Here is a 24,228-nt window from a genome sequence, read left to right on the forward strand (position 1 = left end):
TGCGAGTAATGTCACACAGAATATATACTGTGTGACCTTGGGCAAGTCTCTTCCCTCAGTTTCATTTTCTGAACAACTGGAATGTCTTTTTGCAGCAATTAAGCGAAGTCACACATAGCAACTTAGACTAGCTTTTGGCACCTAGTCAGCACCCATTCGAAGGTGGCTGTTAGGATTACTATTCTAACTAGAACCAAATGTGCTCTTCAGGAAGGCTGGGTTAGAGAGCTGGCACTTGGAGGCCCGGGGCTTCATTGGCGGCTGTCGTACTTCAGCTGTGATGAGTATTAATTAGCTCTGGGGCAGGACTTCAGGAACTGGTACCAGTAGTAGTAGGGTGACCACAGCCACCCCCGGACAACAAGGTCCCTGTCTGGGCAGGAAGAGTGGGGACACTGGGCTGCCTGGGTCACCACAGGCTAAAGATAGTTGACTGGGCTGGGCCTGGGCTGGGCCTGGGCCGGGCAGCATCATGTGACCAGAGCCTGGCGCCCCTGCCCCTCCCCCTCCTTCCAGGCCAAGGGGCGCAGACTCTGCAGAAGCTTCCTTTGAGTGGAGCCTTAGGATGCTCTGACCTGAATGTTTCCCCCTGTCTGTCCACTCCTTTCCACACAGGCATCCTTCAACCCCCTCCTCTTTCATCTACAGGTCTGGGGAAAATTAGGGTGGGAAGGCTGGGCAGAGAGAGGCTTCTGAGAGGTGGTGGCAACAGTAGGAATTGGTAAACAAGGTGAGGATGGTTAACACAGCATTTTTGTTTTTACTCTATAGACGAATGTTCCTGCTGGGGGAGAGGTGGCGGTGGTATTGGATCAGTGGGGATGGGATGAAAGGCCCTTGGTCCCCAAGCTCTTCCTCTGTGACTCCACCCCACCCCCAGGCTGGATGACAGCTGAGAATACACCAGGCTTTTCTATCTGCGTCCAGGCTGGCCTGGGAGGGACGGGCACAGGTGGGTGATGTAATCCAGACTCCTGCCTGCCTCCCTCTCCCCTTAAATGGTTTCTCTGCCTTCCAGAGTTTGGGTCCTAGGCTGCATGCAGCTCAGGCAGTGGTGGCGGCAGAATCTGTGTCAGCTGGACCCCCTCCCCCACCTCACTGGGCAGAGGCAGGAGTGGAGGAACTGTGAGCGGGCCTGGAAGCAGTGCCTTGTTCCTCACAGGGCTGCGGGGGTGTGAGGGGTTAGGAACTACCGCTAGCTGTGCTTGGTGGCAGTTTCCCTTGCCTTCCTCTGGGTCGGGGAGAGAAGGATTCTCAAGCTGTCAGTGTCCAATCCTAGGAGTGTCACTTTCCTTGCTCTGTGACCTTAGGTTTCCCTGCAGTGGGCCTTGGTTTTCTGTACTGTAGAAATGACTCCCCACAGCCTGGCTGGTCACAATGAGGAGGTAACTTGGACCCTCCTCCTAGTGGTTGAGAGCACAGGTTTTAGAGTCAGATTACTTGGCTTCAAATCCTATTCTCTTGCTTGCTGTCTGTAATCTTAGTAAATAACCTTTCCGGTATGTGCCTTAGTTTCCTCATTTGTAAAATGAGACCAATTAGAGGAACTAACTCAGCGTTAGGACAGTGCATGGCATCTAGTAAGTGCTTATTCCGTTAATGCTATCAAAACCGCAGCTTGTTGCTAGCATTGTTTCTGCTTTGATGATCTCAGTGCCTGAGATCTTGCCTTCTCTCCCCTCTACTTCTAACCACGATAAACCTTTTGTTCAGTTGAGGAAAGTGAGGCCCGGGGAGGGTGGGTATTGTCACCAGGGTTTTACAACTGATGAGTCTGGACTAGGACCCAGTAATCCGTTGCTTCTGGAGTCAAGGCAGGGCTGGGGCATGGGTTCCTCAGGGAACCCCACCCTCTCTGCCTAGAGTGGAGCTCTGGTTGAAGGCATAGAGGATTGAGACCATAGCCTCAGGAACTAGCGCTTAGAAAGCAAAGCTTCTTTTCTTCTTTGGTGTGAAATCCTAGAGGAGATGGGTGTGTGAACGCCATTCATTAAACAAATGTCAGCAGTGTTGCCCTGAGCTAGACATTGGGATCACTGCGGTGAAAGCACCCTGTTCCCTGCTCTGAAGCTGCCTGTGTCCCTGCGTATTGGGGTGGGATGTGGGTTAACCAGGCAGCGAACAATGCAGTGAAAGCACAGAGCCTGGGGCACTTCTCCTGGGATCTGGAGGGCTCCCCCAAGGAGGCCAACCTAATGGCCAGGTATGGGCACCAGATGGGTGATTAAGGACTCAGGGAATGCTGCCCCTAAGCCTAACAAGTTACCTTGTTCCCCAAGGTAGAAGTTCTTTGTAATCAGGGTAAACCCAGCCTTTTCAGGTACCTCACCAATCTCCAGGAGATGGTACCAGCCCCGAAGTAGATGTTTCGCCTTCCTCGTTCTCCTGGCACTAAGGCCTGAAATCTAGCAGTTCCCTCCAGCCAGCCCCTCAGTCCTGCAGGCCTTCTCCCATCTAGCCCAGCCCCTTCTTACTCTGCACCCATACTTGTCCCTCAGTTTCATTTCCAGCTCTTGTCTTTCCGTTACCAGTTCTTATCACCACAACCTGATGAGCTTGACTCACCCATGTGCCTTCTCCCCCTAAAATCCTTCACTAGTTTACCACTGGTTATCCAGGTCCTTGCTCACTAGACCTCCTAGATCTGGCCCTTCTGGGCAGCTTTTTTTCTTTCTCTTTTTAAAAGCTCAGCAGCTTTAGGATCTTTCCAGAACAAGCAATATAGAAAGTGCAACTGACCTTTGAACAACAACGCCTTGAATGTGCAGGTCCACTTAAGCAGGTTTTTTTTTCAGTAGTAAAAACAGTACTACATAGTGTTGGTCTTTGACTGCTTGGGGGTGGGGTCGGCACCCCCTAACCTCTGTGTTTTTCAAGGGTCAGCTGTACTTGATGTTTTTACCTGGCTCTGTACCGTGTGTTTATGGGGTTAGCCCGTTTGTAGGCTGAGAGACTCCTTGGGGCTGGCTCTCTTCCTCTTCCGTGCTGAGTAAAATATGGAGTGACTAAATTTCTCCCAACTGAAGGAGAACCCCAGGCCTTCCCGCTTCCCTTCTTTCCTCTCTAGTGTGGCAGGGGTTTGTGCCAAAGCCTGCTTGGGAAGACCTGCCCTGGTCTAGGCTGTCCCTAGAGGGCAGTGTCCGGAAGAAGAGCCAGGCGCTGCGGGGACAGGAGGGCTCATTTGTGATCGGAATCAGTGAATTGAGCCAGCTGATCTCCAAGAGTTTTTTTCCCACCCACTAATCTTTTTCACATTGAGACATAGTTTGATGGTTTTTTTATCGATGAGGATGGGGATTGCTTGGAAAATATTAAGAAACTTCCTTTGTGAATTTGAATTGTGATAGTATTTATTGAGCATTGACTGTGTGCTGGGCATTCTTACTATGCTCTGTTCATTTAATAGTCAAAGCGGCCCTGTGAGATCATTATGATGTCAGTTTTACAGATGAGGAGACTTAAGTTCAGAGGGGCTCTGCGAAGGGTAGAGTGAGTAGTGACTCCAAACCGAGTCAGATAACAAAGTCCACACGCTTCACTGTGGGCTGTATTGCTTTCCTGCACATTGTTTGAATGAAGGGGTGTCACACACTTGGAAGTTAAGGCACATAGAGACAGAATCTCAGAGGTTAGACAGTCGAGGTGGTGTGGTACCACCCCCGCTTTCTAGGGGAGCTGCCCTCCTTGCTGTCACTACCCCACTGAGTCCCCTCTGCCCTGCTACCCCTCAGCCCCCACCTTCTGCCCCTTGTTTCTCATCATCTTGGAGTGGTTTAGGTCTCCTGCTCCCCACCACTCTCAGTCTTCAGTGAAAATACTGAGTTTGCCAGTCAGAGCTTCACGAAGTTTCCTGGCCTCTCCCCCAACCCCTGACTGCACATGGAGGTTCTGGGGTGCTTCATTTAATACACAAGTGCATGTGTGTTTTTAGGAAGCCCCTTAACCCCCTGGAACTACAGCCAGTACTGGCTCCTGGCTGACAGTGGTCTTGTGGGACAGAAAGTGGCTTTTCTCCTTTCCCATGTGCCCGGTAGCCCTTGACTTGCCTTGGTCGGGGAGGAAGACACTCATAGAGCCTCTGTCTGTCATCCTGCTCCCCTGAAATGCTGGGCCTCACCTAGGGCCCACCTCACCACACTTCTGCCTCTCTCTCCCCTGCCGTCAGTGACTCCTTACCAGGGAAGTGACCTAAGGCTGCAGCATTTGCCCACCAGTGGACACGAGGATTTCTGGTGAGCTGGAAGGCACACTGGACAAAGGGAGTTGAGGCTTCTAGCTCCCATCCTGGCTCTTCCCTGGGGAAACCCCTTCCCCTTGGGGGCTTGAGTTCCCTATCTGCGAACAAAGAGGCTTAGAACCATGGTCCTTTTTGCTGCTCAGACATTCTACATCTGTTTTCTTGGGCAGGTGCAGGGTGGTGAGTGGAGTGTTTCCTGAGCTGGGCTTGGGTCAGTGGCGACTGGCACGAGCTTCAGGCTACCAGAGGTGTGGGAGGAGGGGAGCTTGTCCTCTGATGGTCTGGGATGGTGCTGGACGTAGGGGCTGGCACCTTGCACAAAGGATTGGTTTTCACTGGGAGCCATTTCAGATGCCAGACCCTGTATATTGTGATCTATACTCTGTGTACGGTGGGTGGTTGGGAAGGAACCCAGAAGGGGATGTGTAATTGAAGTCAGGAAACCTGGTCTTTTTTCCAGCCTGCCTCAAGTCCTGACAGCAGCTCAGCTGAGCCTTCCTGGGTTCCCCTAGGCCCCACAGAATTTTTTTTAAGGCCTCACAGAATTTTAACAGATGTAGAGATTTTTGCTTAAAGGCAGAAGTAGTTCTCTGTCCCTGGAGGAATTTTCTGTCTCGCTGGGGAAGTTCTTCCTTGGAGCACGGGCAGCCTGAGGCCCTGGCTGGAAGCAGAGCAGAGCAGGGCACTGTGGGTCCTGGGGACAGAGGGAGGCTAGCTAGGGGTGAGGCTTTTTCAGCAGACTTCACACTGGGCTAATGGAAGGATTTTCCTGTGTGTGCCCAGACTGGCCACATCCCCTGGTCAGCTTAGGTTTGACGGAGGACTGGGGAATCAGTGGGGTCTTTTAGTGGCAGTAGTGTGCTCCCATTGTTTGAAGACTGAACTTTAATACTTTACCATGTCCCTTTGTGATTGTGGTGAACAAAATGTCAGGCGGGGTGATGACAGGATCTAATTCTTCCCAATTTTGAAAAAAATTTTATTAGAAAAAATAGACAGTGACTTGAGAAACGTTGCCTTAAACCTTTTCCAGTAGTTTTCAGGAACACCTTGCCCTCTGAACCTGATTCCCCTTTCCAGCTCTTGTTGATGACCTTGATGTTGTGGGCCTTTTGGCCTGCTCTTGTCCTGGTAGCATGCAGGAGTGGTGTTGGGGGCTGGAGGATGGGCCCCTAGAGAAGTGATTATGGCCATAGCTCCTGTGTAGCTGAGGAAGATCATCCTCCAGTGGCTGCCTCTGCCGGGTCCCTGTCAGGGGACTGGGTGGTGTTAGACTTCTCTGGGCCAGCCCGGGATTAGCAAGAGAATCAGCATGGAGTAAGTGGCTCCCTGGGCTGAAGGACTCCATCCTCCTGGGACTGAGATTCTCTGGTTCTCCACTGCCCAGCACTGGGGGTGGGGGTGCTGTGGGCTGGGTTACAGAGCTCCTGCTCTCTTCTGGCATGTGGGGTGTCTAGAGGGTGCAGTGGCTCTGGTATGGGGTGGAAGCCAAGAATGCAGTGGCCTCATAGTTAGGAGTGAGGCAAGGACTCTCTCTGCTCATTAAGGGAACATGTGTCTGATAAAGGAATAGAACATTCCTTTTGAGACCAGCTGGACAAATGTCTCTGCTCAGGAACTGCGGGCAGCTCTTGCCCTGGCACGGCTGGCCAACAGTGGAGGCAAGGTGATGGGAGAGCAGTGGATGAGCAGAGCGCCCTGGCATTTCCCCATGGGTCTCAGGGAGGAGCGTTGCTGAAACTCTGGGTCTTCAGAAGCAAGTTGGAAAAACAAATGTAGGTGTAGAAAGGACCAGACCTATTAGAGCCACTTCCTTTAAAAAAAATTTTTTTTTTTCTTTTTAAAAAGCCCCTGTCTGTCCTTGTTGAAACTACTGGAGAATCCCAAACACAGTTAAATCACTGTATACGTATTATTTAACTCCCGGTAATGCTTGTGTATGTGTCCTTCCGGAGTTCCTACTGTGTGTATGTGTATGTGTACATTTTCAATTTGTTTTACAAAAAAAAATTAGAACTTTTCTTGTTTATTGTATTTATCTTTTCGTATCAGTAGATATGATTATCTTTTTATGACCACTAAAAATGGTTAAACTTTAATTTATTTAACCAGTTCCCCCTACTGTTGGACATAAAGGTTTTCAGTATTTTGAATTATAAATAGCACTTTGGACATCTTTGCACATAACCCTAAACACTTGTCTAATTTGTATCATTAGGATGAATTCCTAACAGTGGAACCATTGAGTCAGCATGAGGTCTCACTTTTTCTTTGGAAACTTGGAAGGCAAGCATATCTTCTTTGAATGGCTCACCCTTCCATTGACCACAGGTCACTGAGGACAGACAGAGCTGGCCCTGGCATGGGGGAGCTTAGAAGAGGTCCCTTGAGTTCTTGATTGCCAGCTTAGGGTTCTTATCTTGCCTTCCCAAGTCTGCTTATACAGAGACTTCTAGAATGTTAGAGCCTGAGAGGGCCTTTTCCTTTGTGGAATCAGCTATGATTCAGGAGCTCTGAATTACACAGGTAACCCTGGCATGGATTCAGTCTGCCATGGACTTACCTTCTCCTGGCTTCAGTCCCTTTTTCACAAGAGGGTATAGAGCTGTGAGAGTCTTCCAAGTTGACTGGGGATTTGGCTGCTGGCTGTTGCTGTGATTTTACTTTCCATGATTTCTTCAGAAAGACGCTGGTAAACTTGATACTGGGGTTTGAGCACGTGCCCTTCCCATTTCCACCATGTTTTCCTCCTTTGGAAACCTTCAGGTTGCTTGGTGGAGTGGGGTGGTGATGAGGGTGAGGTGCTGGTGGTGGCTTCCTCCCACAGGCTCTGCATAACCATCTCTCCCTTCTTGTTCCCGCAGAGCATTCTGCTCCGGCCAAGGTGGTGAGGGCAGCAGTTCCTAAACAGCGAAAAGGAAGCAAGGTAAGAAATGGGGGTTGCCAACCCAGGGGGACTTCCTGGAGGCGGTAGCCTCTTTTCTGTCGTATCAAGTGCTTCTGGGCCTTGAGGTTGTTCTGCGTTCTCTCTAAATAGCAAGGGTCCCTCTTCTGAGCCTTCATTGTGAATGGTTCTAGTGGCTAGGCTGATTTTGGCCTTTGATCTCTCAGTGGAGCTGTATTTTCAATAAGGGGATGAACGGTGGAGGCAGGGTTACCCCAGGGTCCTCACAGAATGTGCCTTGCAGGTTGGTGACTTTGGAGATGCAATCAACTGGCCAACACCTGGAGAGATAGCCCACAAGAGTGTGCAGGTGAGTCTGTGGGGAGGGACGGGCAGCTTTGAAGTATATGTACATGTACGTGTTTTGCCTCAAGCTTTCAGAACCTCAGGTCTTACCTTTCTCAGGTTTTTAAGAGGAGTGGTTGGTACTGTATCAACATTAAAATAGCTAAGAATCATCCCCTTTGAACCCTCGCTGTGTGTCAGGGAATGCCAAGTGCTGTCTGTTCATCATTTTGTCCAACCCTCAGTAACTCCTGGATAGGTCCTTCAGTAATTTCTGTTTTACAGATGAAGCCCTTGAGGTGGGGGAGGTTAATTACTAGCCCTCGATGGCCAAGTGGGGATTGGAAGTTAGGTGTGTTGTTCCAAAGCTTGTGTTCTCCATCACTACACTTGGATTGCCTGTGAGTGAAACAGGAGAGTGGTCATTAAGCCAGATGCCCACCTCCAGACCACAGGTCATGGGGAAGCATATATATAGCTCGCCTGAGCTGTACAAGAATATGGATTCCTGGTTAGTCCTCTTCCTCTGGGCCTAGGTCCCTCAGCAGCTCTGGCCTCTGGCCTTCAGTTCCCAGAGTTGGTGTGGACAGGCCAGGGGCCAGCATCTCCTCCATGCCACAGATGACCTGGACTGTGTGGTCCTGTTGTAGGGAGTAAACAGTTGGCCATTGAGGGCTGCAGCCCCTCTGTCCTGGGGATTGCCTCTGTCACTTAGACCTAAGGAAGCTGGAGAGACAGGTTGTCTTCCACCTCCTGCCTCTTTGACTACTCTCTCCAGTGAAAGCGTCTCAAGCGTGAAAATAGGACCTTACAGTATGTTCAGGCCAACATCCCGTCACATGCTCCAGCTCCTCTGCCCTGTCCTTCCAGTGACAGGGAGCTCCCTTCCCTCCCATCCCAAGAAACTCTCAGACTCACCTCCCCTCCCTGTTCCTCTACTTCCCTTTGCAGCCACAGCCCCACAAGTCTCAGCCTGCCCGCAAACTGCCTCCCAAAAAGGACATGAAAGAACAGGAGAAAGGAGAGGGGAATGAAAGTAAAGAGAGCCCGAAAACCAAATCGGACGAATCAGGGGAGGAGAAGAATGGGGACGAGGACTGCCAGCGAGGGGGGCAGAAGAAGAAAGGTGAGTGACTTGGAACAGGACTTGGGTGAAGGTGGCAGGGCAGGACTGGGAACATCAGAACCCAGGGGCTGCTGGAGCAATCTCAGGAGCCCTCAAGAAGTCCTTGGGAGGCTGGTTTGCGCCCCTCAACTGGCAGGCTTGACTTCACCTGTCTGTTAGTTCCTTCTCTTCTGTAACAAGCATTTGATAAGCCCTGTTCTCTGCACTGGGGCTCTAACAGCACATAAAACAGAGGTCCCCACCTCAGATTATTCTTTATTTTGATATATTACTGTTCCATGTTAGGTTTCACTTAAAGACAGGAGTTCCTGTTGCTCTGGTGAAATGTACCATAATGGTACAGGTTTGGCTACTCTCATGCAGATCCAAAGTAACAGTGGTTTAACCAAGATGGAAGGTTATTTCTCTCACCTGTGAGCTCAGTGGAAGTAGACCAGGCCTAGAATGGCAGTTCTTTGATTCCTTTATCTTGCTGTGTGTTGGCTTTTCTCATCCCAGATGGCTCACTCCACCTAGCAAGATGGGGAAAGGGGAGAGTAGCTCCTTGCCTTTTAGGGACTTACCCTGGAGTTAAGTACTTCCACGTGGCTCTACTGGGCAGAATTTCGGCATGTCTCTAAGGGAGCCTGGAGGTGCAGTCTTAATTCTGGGGAGCCATGTGTCTGGCTCCAGAGGGGGGTTCTCTGACCCTGGAGAAATTGATGTTGGGAGTCAACCAGGAGTGTCCATCATGATGAGGTCCAGTGAGGGAAAGGAATTTGCCCAGGGTCACCTGGTGGTGATTCAGGCGTGAAGCCCTGGAGAGGCAGAAGGGTTGGGGTTAGGGATATACAGTATGGACCTCTCCTTCAAGCCTTTCTCATGCTCGTGCTGTCCTCCAGGGAACAAACACAAATGGGTTCCATTGCAAATAGACATGAAGCCTGAAGTGCCCAGAGAGAAATTGGTCTCGCGCCCTGTTCGCCCGCCGGAGCCACGACACACGCCTGCCAACCGTGGGGAGATCAAAGGTCTGCTCCTCCCACTATGGAGGTCCTGGGTGTGGGAGTCACCCTCAAGCCTGACCTGGTGCCCCTCTCCCCTTAGGGTCTGAACCTGCCACCTACGTGCCTGTGCCCGTGGCCCCCCCCACCCCAGCCTGGCAACCAGAGACCAAATCGGAGCCTGCCTGGCACGACCAGGATGAGACATCGAGTGTGAAGAGTGATGGGGCTGGTGGGGCGCGGGCTTCCTTCCGTGGCCGTGGACGGGGGCGTGGTCGTGGCCGGGGACGCGGCCGGGGTGGCACTCGAAGTACGTGAGGCCCCTTTGGGCTCCGGGATGTCCGAGGGAGCGCGGCGGGGTGGTGGGCAGGGATCTCCTCTCCCTCATAGGGCCCGTTTCCCCTGTAGCCCATTTTGACTACCAGTTCGGCTACCGAAAGTTTGATGGTGCAGAGGGGCCTCGCACCCCCAAGTACATGAACAACATCACCTACTACTTTGACAATGTCAGCAGCACTGAGCTCTACAGTGTGGACCAGGAGCTGCTCAAAGACTACATCAAACGCCAGATGTGAGTGGACAGGAACCTTCTTCCTGGAAGTGTGGGTGAGGTTGGGGACTGCCCGAGGAGGGCAGCCGGGCAGAGTGGGGCTGTGTAGGCCTTTCTGCTGCTGGCAGCAGTTGCCTGTCTCCGGCTGGAGTTGAGAAAGATAACTTTCTCCTGCCTTTCAAGCCAGTTTTTCATAAATTTAATGTTGATTACAGAAATAATGTCACATTTAAGAAATTTAGAAATTACCACTGATAAAAAGGAGGAAGAAATGCCTGGTTCTACCCTGCTTTATGCCTTTCTTCGAAACAGCAGTGTTGTCAAGAGTGCTGCAAGTGCTCACTGTCGGAGAGGCTCGGTGCTAAGTGCTTTACAGGCATTCTCTTATTTAATCCTGTAGTTATCTACCTAATTCCCGTGAGCTGGGTCTTATCCACTTTTTATAGATGAGCGAACAGGCTCAGTAACTTGCTCAACTGGTAAGTGACAGGGCATAGGTCTGAGTCCATTTCTCTCTGATTTACAAAACCTTAGCTCCTGACCTCGCCAATATATTGTCTCTCAAATCCAGGGGGAGCCAGGCAAAGAAACAGATAATTATAGTAAAGTGTGATAAGTGTTTTAGGAGCAGAAGAGAAAGTGACCAACAGTATTGGAACTGGCTTTTAAAGGAGGGCGAGGAGCTTATGAGGTAAGGGCAGAGGAAACGGTTTGACCCAAGGTTAGGGAGCCAGGAAAGGATAACATCATCTCTTTGCAGCCCTAAAGACTGAGTGTGTAGGGCCAGGGTTGGTCAGAGGCTCTGTGAGATTTCTGGAATGTATGGAATAAGGAAGGAGTATTCATAAATGATGAAGCAGTCCTGCGTCTTCTCCCCTCCACCTAGTGAGTACTACTTCAGCGTGGACAATTTAGAGCGAGACTTCTTCCTGCGTCGGAAGATGGATGCTGACGGTTTCCTTCCCATCACTCTTATTGCTTCCTTCCATCGAGTGCAGGCCCTCACCACTGACATCTCACTCATCTTTGCGGTATGTCTCCCTCCCTGGGGCAGGGATGCAGGGGGAAAGAAAGGTCTTTACTTAACGGACCTGGAATTTGGGCCAAGGCAGAAAACCCTGGAGGAGTCTTATGCTACTTATGCTAAGGTTCCAAGGCTTGGCCAGCCCCTCTCTCTCCCTCCCTCCCTCCATCCCTCCTCTCTCTTTCTCCCCCTTATATTATGGAAAATTTCAGACTTGGAAAATTTACAGAAGTAGGCAGAATGCTGTAATGAGCCCAACACCCAGCCTCGGCAATTAACAGTTCATGGTCAGTCTTATTCCATCTATCTCCTTGTTTGTTTCCTCTCCCAAACTACTTTGAAGAAGTCTCTGGTAACCTGACATTTCATCCATATTTCGGTACCTGTCTCTAAAAGATAAAGGCCTGTTTTAAAAATATACCTACCTCTATAAGATAAGTACTTGTTAAAAAAAATCTTAGTATCATTATCACATGTAAAAATACTAATAATTCTTTAATAAATATTTAATCAGTTGCAAATTCACCCCACTTTTAAAAATTTTGTTTTAGTAGTTTATGATAATCAGGATCCAAATAAGACTAATACATTATCTTACTACGTCTCCTCCTCCCCCTCTCTTTTTCCTTGCAGTTTATGATTTGACTATGCTGGGTTGTGTATCTTGTAGAATTTTCCGTAGGTCTCAGTGGTGTCATTTCACAGCTTCTGTACTCCACATTTTTTGTAAATTGGTAATTGAGAGGCCTTATAAGATTCTGGTTTTGGTTGCTTTTTGTTTTGTTTTGTTTTTCTCCTCCTTGTCAAGAATACTTAGAGGTAGTGATGCATTCTCTCAGGTGGTGCATAGTGCTCCGCCTGGTTCTTTCTCTTTTGCCATACAAGCTGCCGTCGACAGTCATTGCCTGTTTCTTCAGGGGGGACTAAAAATGGTTGTATTCTTCCAGTCTTCATTTGTTAGACTTGTGGGACTATGACTACCTCCTTAAGGAAGCCCTTTGCCTTATCCACTGTTTGGTTACCAAGAAGTATATAGTTTGTACAGAACGGGCAGATAAGTGCTTGATCTTTCCCTTCGTTAATCAGCTTTCGGAATTACGAGCAGATCCCTGATAACCTTCAGAGGTGAACAGTCAGGTGTGTGTTTGTTTTTTGTTTCAGTGTCAGTTAGTGTCATTACAAAATTATAGAATCAAACATTTTGTTTATTTCAATTTATTGCAGTTACTATGTTGAATCAAATTGCCCCACCTTTGGTGGGACCCTTTTTCATCGTGTATATTTCTTGTCCCAGATCTGGAATTGGCCATTTTTTCAAGGAACTCTTGGTCCTCTGTTTTGAGGAAATGGTGTTTATGGTATTTAGATACTGCAGTTCGAATTATATAGAGGTGTTTATTGCTACTTGATTGGTTGTTGTTTCCAAAGCTTTATATATATAATGAGATTATACTGATATTTTTTACTAAAATTCAAGATCCAAGGGATCTTTTATTTATAACTACTATATTTTCTCCCCTGCCAAAAATACCACTTCCTAATGACATTAACATAATTATTCATTTGTCTTACTCTACAGTTTATACACATTATACTTGTAATACCTTTCCTACTCCTGAAGTTTTTTGTTTTTTTTTTTCTATTTATACAATGACTACATTTTCAGGCTATTTGAATTAATTTACATGGTTGTGTCTTTAACTTGCTGTAACTCAGTTATGTTAGTTTTGGTTTGCTCTCGGGTTTCAGGGATTGCTTTCTTACCCCTGATTCCTTTGTTGTTTTACATTTATAGAAGACATGTACATGGTTCCAAAGTCAGCATGATATATTCATGAAAGTCTGGCTTCTACCTTTTTCCCTTTCTTTCACTATAGGCAACCTTTTTTGAATTCGTCCATTAAAAAAAAAGTAGATATCTCTGTGTATTTGTATACTTCACCTTTATTAGATGAATGGTAACATACAGCACGTGTTTCTTCACCTGTTTTTATACTTTCACTTAATATGTCTGGGAGCTGACCGTATAGTGCTAGTAGTAACAGAGAGATAGTCCTCATTCCTGTTCACAGGTATACATGTATCTTTTCATATTTCAGCCAGTGCGTCTTCAGTGTAGATTTCTAGAAGTGGGATGGCTGAACTGAAGGGCAGTTGCATGTGTAATCTTGGTGTTGCCTGATTCCCTTTCTAGCATGTGTGCCTTTGTGTTCTCACCAGCAATATGTAAGTGCCTCTCTTCCCCAGCCTCACCAACAAAGTATGTTGTCACATGTTGAAATATTTTCCTCTTCCATATAAAAGATTTTTAAAAGAAGTTGCCCCTCCCCTCTTTATTTTTCCTTTTCCCCAGATAAACATCCATAGCAGTTTATCTGGATCCTAGAAAAGTTTGTGTCTATTTGTATGTTTTTACTTAAAAATTAAACACTGGTGGGATCTTAAGCTCACTGACCTAGACCAACTTTTTTGTGGCTCTTACCAGCTGAGTGCATTTGAAGCTACTTTTTGAGCCTGAGTAGTGTTCCATTGAATGGATATGCCATAATTGGTTTAAATTGGCAATGTGGTGGCAAGTTAGGTTGTTTTCTTCTTTTATAGATAGCATTTTATCCAGATCTTACACATATTGTCACCTGTTTGTACAGGTATTTCTCTGGGGCTGATTCCTGGAAGTGAAATACAGGGTCAGAGGACAGGTGTTTTTCATGTTAGTACCTAAAAGTTTGAACATCTCACTTCTCCTCCAGTCATGGAAGATGGTGCCAGTTTTCTTACACTCCTGCCAGCTCTGGGCTCATCCCTGAGCTCATGGAACTCAGTCATTCACCAGCTTCCAAGATCTCAATCTGTCTACATCTTTCCCCTGCATCCTCTCCCTCCTTCTCCCCATTGCAGGCCCTAAAGGACAGCAAGGTGGTGGAGATCGTTGATGAGAAAGTCCGTAGGAGGGAGGAGCCAGAGAAATGGCCTCTTCCTGGTCCTCCGATAGTGGATTATTCCCAGACCGATTTCTCCCAGCTTCTCAACTGCCCAGAGTTTGTGCCACGCCAGCACTACCAGAAGGAAACAGGTAGGCTAGCACGTGGATGCTTCTCTGTTACCCTCGTCCTCCGCCATCAGCCCTCCTCAGGGCTGGCATCAGGAGGAGGACTGGAGGGATGAAGACCTCCCCTTCCCACCCTTCAGAGTCGGCGCCTGGCTCTCCCCGTGCGGTCACCCCAGTGCCAACCAAAACAGAGGAGGTCAGCAATCTAAAGACACTGCCCAAAGGCCTGTCTGCCAGCCTCCCTGACCTGGATTCTGAAAACTGGATTGAAGTGAAGAAAAGGCCTCGGCCCTCCCCAGCACGGCCCAAGGTGGGTGAGGTCTGTCCCCGGCCCTGAGGATTTGATGGAAGGCAAGGCAGCTGTGGTTCTTGCCTGATGAATCTTCCAAGTCTGTTGAGGGGTGTTAAGGTTGGATAAATGGATGAATCAACTTGTTGAACTTAGGCTGTGCGCCCACTCCCAGGCCAGGTGCTGTGTGGGATATATATTTAGGTAAATGAGAGCACAGTTCCTACATACAGGGAACTTGCCATCTCATTGTGAATGGCTGTGATGTGATCCGTGAGAGGAGAAACCTGGAGTCCTATGGGATGTCTTTTCCCCGGGAAGCTGACTCCAGGCCTCACAGTTGTGACTTGCTGGCATTGTCCAGGCCACAGTTGTAACAGTCTTGTGTTGAGGGGCTGGGGCTTCTGTCTCTCTAGGACAGTGACAGAGCCTAGTCTGAGGTGATTCCGTCTCTCTTTGATCTGCCCGCATTATAGAAGTCAGAGGAGCCCAGGTTCCTCCACGCGACCACTCTGCCTCAGCAACTGCCCTCTCAGCAGCTGATGTCCAAGGATCAGGATGAACAAGAAGAACTGGATTTCCTGTTTGACGAGGAAATGGAGCAGATGGATGGGCGGAAGAACACCTTCACTGCCTGGTCTGATGAGGACTCTGACTATGAGATTGATGACCGAGATGTCAACAAGATCCTTATTGTCACCCAGACGCCACCTTATATGCGCCGGCACCCAGGGGGGGACCGCACAGGCAACCACACCTCGCGTGCCAAGATGAGCGCTGAGCTGGCCAAGGTCATTAACGACGGGCTCTTCTACTACGAGCAGGACCTGTGGACTGAGAAGTTCGAACCCGAGTATTCCCAGATCAAGGTGAGGCTCCGATGTAGCTGTGGCAGTGGGGCCCAGGGTATGTGTAACATGAGGAAGAGGAAGGCTGACAAGCTGTGTGACCCTGGGCACAGAACCTCAGTATCCTTGTCTAATAAAAGGGGGTGGTGATTGATACTGTTAGGCACTAGGAATGAGAAGAGATCTGTAAACACTGTAAGCTGGGCCTGTATGAGAGGTGATGGTTGTGTCTTGAGCATCCGCATTTAATGTTGTAAGTTGGCTAGGCACTTTTATGAGTAGAGAAAGGATGGAATTGTCATTTCTATTCCTAGATTGTTATTTTTATTCTTAAATATTTAGGCATGTATCAAAATTTAAAAACCTTTTAAGTAACTTGCTTTGAGTGTGGAAGATGGGGAACAGGTAGGTCTTTTAAAAAAGCACTGCTTCGACATAGTAAACACTCTTACGGTTACCGGGAAAGGGGGTGGGAAGGGATAAATTTGGGAGTTTGAGATTTACAAATGTTAGCCACTATATATAAAAATAGATTTAAACAAAAAGTTTCTGCTAAATAGCACAGGGAACTACTTTCAATATTTTGTAATTTTAATGGAAAAAGTTTGAAAACAAATATATGTATGTAGATGCATGACTAGGACATTGTGCTGTACACCAGAAATTGACACAACATTGTAAACTACCTATACTTCAGTAAATGTGTGTGTATGTGTTTGTGTATACAAAAAAAATATTTTTAATAAAAAAATCACTGCTTCCTGGAAACAATCAAAACTTAGGTTGTAGATATTTACGGAGTGGATATGTGTGGTGGTGGCTTGGCCTTTGGTGAGCCTGTGTAGTGAGCAGTAGTGTGTTCGGTGGAGTTTAGGAGAGAGTTGCAGAAAGAGAGTCAGAGGGGAGTCTGCAGCAAGCTTCTGGGGAACTGGAGTCCTGACCTCGGTGCTGCTGCAGAGAGGGTTGGGCAAGTACTCCTTCTGGGTTAGCACACTCACTCCAGGGAAACTGGGGTTGCGGCATGGTGATAGGGCAGCCGAGAGCCTGGGGACCAGAATTCCACGCTTGTGGACATGGGAGCTGCCATCTTCCATTTCCTGTACGTCTTGATTCCTAAACAGCTAGGACAGTCTTCTTACCAGTATCTTTCCCCCACCCATCTCATATTCTCTGCAGCAAGAAGTCGAGAACTTCAAGAAAGTCAACATGATCAGTCGGGAGCAGTTTGACACACTAACCCCTGAGCCCCCTGTGGATCCCAACCAGGAGGTCCCTCCTGGACCACCCCGCTTCCAGCAAGGTGAGAGGCAACATCTGGGACCCTGGCCTGGGTGGGAGGGTCTGGAGCCCTCCGATGGGGACCTTAAAGGGACAGGCCGTCACAGGCCTACCCCCTGCTTACTGTCCCCACTTTGTCTTGGCAGTTCCCACTGATGCCCTGGCCAACAAGCTGTTTGGTGCTCCTGAGCCCTCCACCATTGCCCGCTCTCTACCAACCACTGTCCCAGAGTCACCAAACTACCGCAATGCCAGGACCCCCCGCACTCCCCGGACACCGCAGCTCAAAGACTCAAGCCAGACTTCACGGTTTTACCCAGTGGTGAAGGAAGGTCGGACACTAGATGCTAAGGTGAGGCGCTCCTTCTGGGCTGTTAAGAGTCTTGGGCACACTTTACTGCATTCCAGGGCTCTGCTTCTCTCCCTTGCCTTGTTTGAGCCAAGGAAGTGCCAAGTCCCATACCTGCTTTGTAGTCTTAGGCTGGTGGGCCCACCCAGGATTGAGTTACCACATCTGCAGGATGGACTGGGCGTGGGAGTGGTGGCCCTTTGTAGTCACGATAAAACCTAAGGAGGATGGATCAGGTGTGGGTCCTTGGGCAAATCACTCCTAAACCTCGGTTTCCTCACCTGTGGAATAAGCTCTTGGCTTACAGTTACGGACATCGTGTGAGAATAGATACGAAAATTCTTTGTAAATTTGAGGTAACTCACACATAGAAAGGGATCTTCATCCTACAAGTACTTGATGCTCCTCAGAGTCATTAGTAACAAATCCTGGACTGACCTCTGCAGATGCCTCGGAAAAGGAAGACAAGACACAGCTCGAACCCGCCCTTGGAAAGTCATGTGGGCTGGGTGATGGACTCCCGTGAGCACAGGCCCCGGACTGCTTCCATCAGGTACGGGCACTGGGGAGGGGAGGTTAGGCTGGCTGCAGGGTGGACCGGAAAGCCATGACATCTGTAGGACCAAGAAGAGAGAAGCTCTTTGGTCTGCGAATTAGAGAAAATTTAAGAAAAGGAGCTTCATCGAAATCTAAAAACATAGGAGTAGTCTGGAGAACTTAATGCAGATTCCAGGAAGAGGAAGGCTGTCTTCTGATGTGCTGCTGTGGTTGCATGGCATTCTCTCAGGAAGAAAAGTAGCTGGCTGGTTTCAAAAGTGGGTATCTGCTGCCTCCCTCAGGACAGCCAGGGAGTTGAATAAAAATACAGACTTCTAGGACCCAGATTCCTTTTTATTTATTTTCAGAAAAATTGCCCCAGGGTTCCATGTTCCAGAGCAAGGTTTGAGAGCTCTCTGACCTATGCACTCTACTCCCTGCAAAGATAGGCATGGTTTTAAGAAAAATATAGATGCATTAACCCATTATAGCTCATAAGGAAAGTTAAATGTTAACGGAGGTTAAATAAACAGCTAAAAGCTCAGGTTTGGGTACAGATCTGGGGTGTTAAATATTAGCCCTGTGTGACCCAGGGTGAGACTCCTAGTCTCTGTGAGCCCCGGTGACCTCTCGGTAAATACCATCCAGAGGCTGATGCAAAAAGTAAGTCAGACCCATGAATGTAATAACTTAAGTGCCCAGCACAGTACCTGGGTCTCTGTTGCACTATGAGAGGCTGGGTCTTGGCTGTTGGAAGGGGCCAGAGGAACCCCACCTAACCTGATGGCTGCCTGCCCTGGGGACCCTGCTGATACCGTCTTCTTCATGGTCTCTCTAGCTCCAGCCCCTCAGAAGGCACGCCTGCAGTTGGCAGCTATGGCTGTACCCCTCAGTCGCTGCCCAAGTTTCAACATCCTTCCCATGAGCTGCTCAAGGAAAATGGCTTCACACAACACGTCTACCACAAGTATCGTAGGCGCTGCCTTAACGGTAAGAAGCGTAGAGGGAGAGGGCTGAGCTTCCTGGGGCCCTACTCGGATCCACTGTGAGGGGTGGTGGAGTGGATAGCTGTTTTCTCTAACCTCAGAGCAAGAAGTGACTTGACATTACAGCAGGAAGGATTGAAGTTAGACTCAGAACTGATAGTTTTAGAGTATAGGAGGTGAAAAGAATCTGGTGCTTAGAACATTCCTGCTCCTTGATCTTTCTCTATTGGTATAAAAATTATCAAGACTTTTCCTGTTTGTGGCAAGACTGCCGACTTACCCATTGTCCAGTGTGGTCATCTGTCCGTCACAAAAGGGTATGCATGAGGCAGCATATATTCTCTAAATAGGGGTTGCCTAACGATGGCTTATGGACCAAATCCAGCCAGCAGCCTATTTTTGTACAGCCCTGGAGCTAAGAACAATTTTTCACATTTATTTTAAGTGATTGTGTGGGGAAGGGGAGGATTTATGTCAGAGACCATATGTGACCTGCAAAGCCTAAAATATTTATTCTCCAGCTCCTTATAGAAAAAGATTGCTGACCCCTGGTCTAGATGAGAGTGTAAGGAGAGAACATCTGGATGCTCTCACGTGTTTCTTTTTATCACAAAAGGAGGTGTCTTTTAACTGCAGGCTTCCGTCAGTTGTCTCTAAAGATACGCATTCGATCTTAATGCTCACTTAAAGTTGTTAAGCCACTTCAGCCCCCGTTTATTCAGCAACATATGGCTGCTAAACGCTTGGTTAATCTGCTTCCATCTTGGTGTGTGTGTAATAGCTTTATTGAGATATAATTCACATACCATACAGTTCATTCATTTAAAGTGTACAATGCTGTGGCTTTCAGTACATTCAAGAGTTGTACATCCATCACCAGAATCCGTTTCAGAACATTTTCATTACCTTAAAAGTAAACCCTGTGCCCTTTCCTAGTCACTCTCCATCTCTCCCTCACCCCAGTTCCTCCCAGGCCTATGCAGCCATACATAAGTCTACTCTCTGTTTCTATGGAATTGCATATTCTGGACTTTTCATGTAAATGAACTCATACAACATGTGGTCCTTTCTGACTGGTGCTTTCCCTTAGCATAATAATTTCAAGGTTCATTTATGTTGTACCATGTGTCAGTTCCTTCTTATTATCAAGTTACATTCCACTATATGGATATACCACATTTTGTTTATCCATTCATCAGTTGATGGACATTTTGGATTTTTACTTTTTGTTTATCATGAGTAAAAAACTGCTGTGAACATTCTTGTACTCGTTTTCGTGTGGACATTTAGGTTTTCATTTATCTTCATGGAGTGGGATCCTGGGTCATATCATAGGGTGATTCTGTGTAAACTTTTAAGGAACTGTAAGACTTTTCCAAAGTGGCAGCACCATTTTATATTCCTAACTGCAGTGTATGATGGTTCTGATTTCTCTGCATCCTCTCAACACTCATTATAGTTTGTGTTTTGAGTATAGCTATCTTTGTGGGTGTGAAGTGAAATCTTTTTATGGTTTTGTTTCCCTGGTAGCTAATAATGTTGAGCGTTTTTTTTCTTGTGCTTATTGGCCATTTGTATATTTTCTTCAGAGAAATGTCTATTCAGATCCTTCATTTTTTAATTATTTGCCTTTCTTATAAAGTTGTAATATTTTTATATATCCGGAATACAGGTCCCTTATCAGATACTATAACTTGCAAATGTTTATTCTCATTCTGTGGGTTGTTCTTTCACCAGGTTGATCATGTGCTTTGAAACACAAAGATTCTTCATTTTTTTAATGATATCAAATTAATGTATTTTTTCTTGTGTTTCTTATACTTTGGTATTATAGTATTTTTTAAGGGAACTATTTTGGACTTACTAATATTGTAGGACTACTGAAATCATTCTTGGTAATAAAGAGGAATATAATTCGTTGGAATGCACAGATTATTTGTTTGTGATTTTCCTTGTTCTAACTACACTTGAAAGCAGTAACGTTAGAAGTAGAGAGCTAAGATGACCTGGTTTCAGAAGCTGATGCCACCTATTTCTGGGGCGACTCAGGCCCAGTGCCAAGCAGCAGGGCCTGACACAGAGGTAGTTAGGCTCAGTAAATACCTCTGCAAAGACTAAAGAGGCAAGTGATAAGCCAGTAAATTGGGAGAAGAAAAGACCTAGGTCCTTGAGCCCCAGGATCAGCTCTCCCCCAGAGCACAGGGAGCCCGGGCCTAACGTACGTCTTTACTCCTTTCTCCCCCATCAGAACGGAAACGCTTGGGCATTGGCCAGTCTCAGGAGATGAACACTCTCTTCCGCTTCTGGTCCTTCTTCCTCCGAGATCACTTCAACAAAAAGATGTATGAGGAGTTCAAGCAGCTGGCTCTGGAGGATGCCAAAGAAGGCTACAGGTGAGTGGGATTGGGGTAGAGGCTCCTGCTGGTGCTTGGGGAATAGTGAGGGGTCCTGGTTGGGTCTGCTTCTAGAACTGAATTTGGAAACCTATTGTACATATATTTCATTTACTTTGTGAAAAAATTTATTGCTTTTGAATGACTAATATATTCATATGGTTCAAGGTTCAGAGAGGTCAGAAGTTATATAGTGAGAAGTCTCCTCATCCCAGTTCCCCAGCCATTTAGTTCCTTTCCCCACAGGCAACCAGTATTATTAGAATCTTGTGGGTCCTTTTTAAAAGTACTTTGCTTATTATGTAAGTAAGGACATATCTATGTAGTCTCCTACACCACACCCCCTGTTTTGTTTGCACAAAAGATGGCCTCTATTAGATACTATTTTGCACCTTTGCTTTTTCATTTAATGCTATATTTTAGAGATCATTCCATTTCCGTATATAAATAACTTTCCTTGTTCTTTTCTATGGCTTTGAAATATACACAATGTATGGTCTTACACTGTAATTTATTTAACCAGTCTCCTATTAATAGCTACTTTGGCTGCTTTCAATATTTTGCTATTTTAAAAAAACAAAACTTAAAAAGGCACTTTTTTCCCCAAAGTAAAATGTTACCTCTATAAGCAGTTTGAAAAGGACAGAAATGTTTAAAGAAGTTAGGGGAAAACACCCTTCAGTCCTGAGACAACCAGTGTTAATGTTCTACCATATTTAATATATTTGAATGATGCAATGAGTGCCTTTTTGTGTCTTATTTATCATTTTTAAGCATGAACACTTTTCCATATTAAAACATTTAACCTTTTTGCCTCCTTACAGAAGTTATTACACGCTTTACTTTTTTCTTTTTTTCACAAAAATGGAGTCATTTTACATATAACACTTTGAAACATAACTTCTAGTTTATAACATACTATAAACATCTCATTATATCTCATCAGTATATATTTATGTTACAATTTTTAATAGGTTTTATTATTCTATTGTATGAAGTTACCATGATTTTTTTCTTAATTGCTTCCCTCAGACATTTAAATTTCATTTAATAATACTATCATGAACAGTTTTTTGTATGTCTATAAAATCTAAATTTACATTTTTGGTTGTTTATCTGGTACATGTTCTTAGAAGTGAAATTTTGAGTCAGAAAAAACCTACTAATTGGCATGGCCAAATGGCTTTCCTCATGCCAGGGATTGGCAAACTTAAAATGGGCAGACAACAATTTTAGGCTTGGTAGGACGTTAAGGTCTCTGTCGTAGCTACTCAAACTCTGCTCTTGTAGCAGAAAGCAGCGAGTGGTGCTCTGTCAGCATGTGGGTGTGGGCAGGGGGCTGTTTGTGGTTCATTTGACCTATGTTTACTGACTTTTGGCAAACACTAAATTCTGGACCCATATAAGCTAGCATTAGATATTAGCCTTCTCAAAGGCTTACACTTTCTTACCATTTTTTAATAAACTATGTGTTGAAACTGTTTCATAGGTCATCTGTCATCCAGGTGTATTTCCTGTTTTACAGGTAAATTGTGTTCTGATTTCGCTGACTTATGTTCTCCTACAGATATGGTTTGGAGTGCCTTTTTCGATACTACAGTTACGGCCTGGAAAAGAAGTTCCGGCTGGACATATTCAAGGACTTTCAGGAGGAAACCGTGAAGGACTATGAAGCTGGTAAGAGTCAGAGTTGGGGCTCTGTGAGCCCTGGTCATCTCAGTCTTCTCTTTCGGCCCCCAGCTCCTCTGAGAAGCCTGGGCTTGTCCGTATCACATCACACCTCTCTGTCCTCTGGGCCTCTCTACTCAGCTTTGCAGCAGAGCTTCTCTCTACCTGTCTCTCCTCTTTCCCTGCAGGCCAACTCTATGGGCTGGAGAAATTCTGGGCCTTCTTGAAATATTCCAAAGCCAAAAATTTGGACATTGACCCCAAACTTCAAGAATACCTCGGCAAATTCCGACGTCTCGAAGACTTCCGAGTGGATGTGAGTGGAAGTCTCTCATCTTTCCCACCCTGGTTGTCCTGGAAAAAAAACTAGACCAGAGATCAGGATACCTGGGTCTTGGTGCCACTAGCCCAGGGATACTTCCCGCCCCCATTTGGGCCTCAGTTTCTGTGTGAAATAGAGGGTGGTAAGTGGGCAGTGAAGGCTGATTGGAAGATGTATGGTAGCTCCTCCCTCCCTTTCCCATGGTGGATGTGGCTAAACCATCATAATGCTCTTTCCCTCCTACCTCACATCCTCCTTGCTGCTGTGCCCTAGTTAGAGGATCAAGATGAGTACCCAAGGTAAACGTCTTTACTCTTTCTGGGGGAGTTCAGTTTCAACCCCAGAAGTATTTATGTCCAATTCTTCCCTCTACCTACCTCTTCTTGGAGCAGCAACTCAACAGTGACATCCAGTGGTGGATCAGGGTTATTGCTACTGGTTTTTTGTGCTAGGTGCTTTGGGGACTTTTCCATCAAAGAGTTTATAATGTAGTAGGGAGATGCCAGCCATCTTAGTTCCATGAAACCTTTTAGCCAAAGGGCAAATAGAAGTAAATGATAGTCCTCACATGTATTTAAAAAATTGACATTGAGTTTATTATGTGTCAGGCACTGTGCTAGGCACTTTACATTGATCTCATTTAACCTTTAAAATGTGAAGCAGGCAGGGTTTATTGTTACCATCACTATAGCAGTGGATGAACTGAAGCCTGTGGCCACCCAGTGGGATAGTGGCAGTGCTGCTCAGGCCTCCTGATAGAAAGATGAGGCTGTTGTCTACCATCCTGAAGGATTTTCTCCTTTGGGGGCCTGCAGCAGGGCACATATATAGAGAAGCCTTGTCATAGGAAGACTTACTGGGGGTAGAACAAGAAGGGCTCAGCAGTGGCGCCCAGAAAGGGGAGGAAGCATCCTCAGACCTTTGGCATTGGTGAAGCTAGACTGAATCCTAGGCTACTCTTAAGATAGTGTCCTTTTTAGGGGATCCCTTGAGTGGGATGAGGCAGTTCCCAAGAGCATCTGGGCCTTCTGAGCTGGGGCGTCCCAGCATGTTGCCTGTCACATTCCATGTATCATCTCCTGAGCAGCGATGCCCCTTCTTAGAAGGGGAACAGAAGCTCATAGGGATTAAGTCCTGGGCTTCAGAGGTAGATGGACCTGGCTTAAATTTTGTCTTCACCACTCACAAGCTCAGGGGCCCCAGGCAGATTATTTTTGTATGTTTCACTTTTCCTCCTCTGTAAAATCAGATGATCTTGTCTACATCAAAGGGTGGTGTAGACCCTATGAGAGAATGTAGATAAATCAGCATGAGGCTTGGCATCTTGACCTGGAGGTGTGCTTAATAAAACTGGTAACTG

At 46.8% G+C, this 24,228-nt stretch overlaps 1 protein-coding gene across 6 annotated transcripts in view; it reads left to right on the top strand.

Annotated features, from left to right (window-relative positions):
• LARP1 (La ribonucleoprotein 1, translational regulator) overlaps window positions 1–24,228 on the top strand; it is a 96,093-nt gene that overhangs the window by 68,031 nt on the left and 3,834 nt on the right. For 5 of the 6 annotated variants that reach the window (XM_064484481.1, XM_031449400.2, XM_031449401.2 and 2 more), the window contains 17 exons: window positions 7,102–7,163; window positions 7,426–7,491; window positions 8,418–8,592; window positions 9,474–9,602; window positions 9,679–9,885; window positions 9,984–10,146; window positions 11,012–11,156; window positions 14,048–14,222; window positions 14,339–14,508; window positions 14,964–15,356; window positions 16,512–16,635; window positions 16,760–16,965; window positions 17,409–17,515; window positions 18,338–18,489; window positions 20,734–20,878; window positions 22,446–22,555; window positions 22,735–22,862. In XM_064484481.1, coding sequence (XP_064340551.1) covers window positions 8,469–8,592; window positions 9,474–9,602; window positions 9,679–9,885; window positions 9,984–10,146; window positions 11,012–11,156; window positions 14,048–14,222; window positions 14,339–14,508; window positions 14,964–15,356; window positions 16,512–16,635; window positions 16,760–16,965; window positions 17,409–17,515; window positions 18,338–18,489; window positions 20,734–20,878; window positions 22,446–22,555; window positions 22,735–22,862 — 2,478 coding nt within the window. In that variant the 5' untranslated portion in view covers window positions 7,102–7,163; window positions 7,426–7,491; window positions 8,418–8,468. The remainder of the gene's footprint in view (window positions 1–7,101; window positions 7,164–7,425; window positions 7,492–8,417; window positions 8,593–9,473; window positions 9,603–9,678; window positions 9,886–9,983; window positions 10,147–11,011; window positions 11,157–14,047; window positions 14,223–14,338; window positions 14,509–14,963; window positions 15,357–16,511; window positions 16,636–16,759; window positions 16,966–17,408; window positions 17,516–18,337; window positions 18,490–20,733; window positions 20,879–22,445; window positions 22,556–22,734; window positions 22,863–24,228) is intronic. The other variant, XM_064484480.1, reaches the window with a different exon arrangement.

This window comes from Camelus dromedarius, chromosome 3, assembly GCF_036321535.1.
Source record: "Camelus dromedarius isolate mCamDro1 chromosome 3, mCamDro1.pat, whole genome shotgun sequence".
NCBI lineage: Eukaryota > Metazoa > Chordata > Mammalia > Artiodactyla > Camelidae > Camelus > Camelus dromedarius.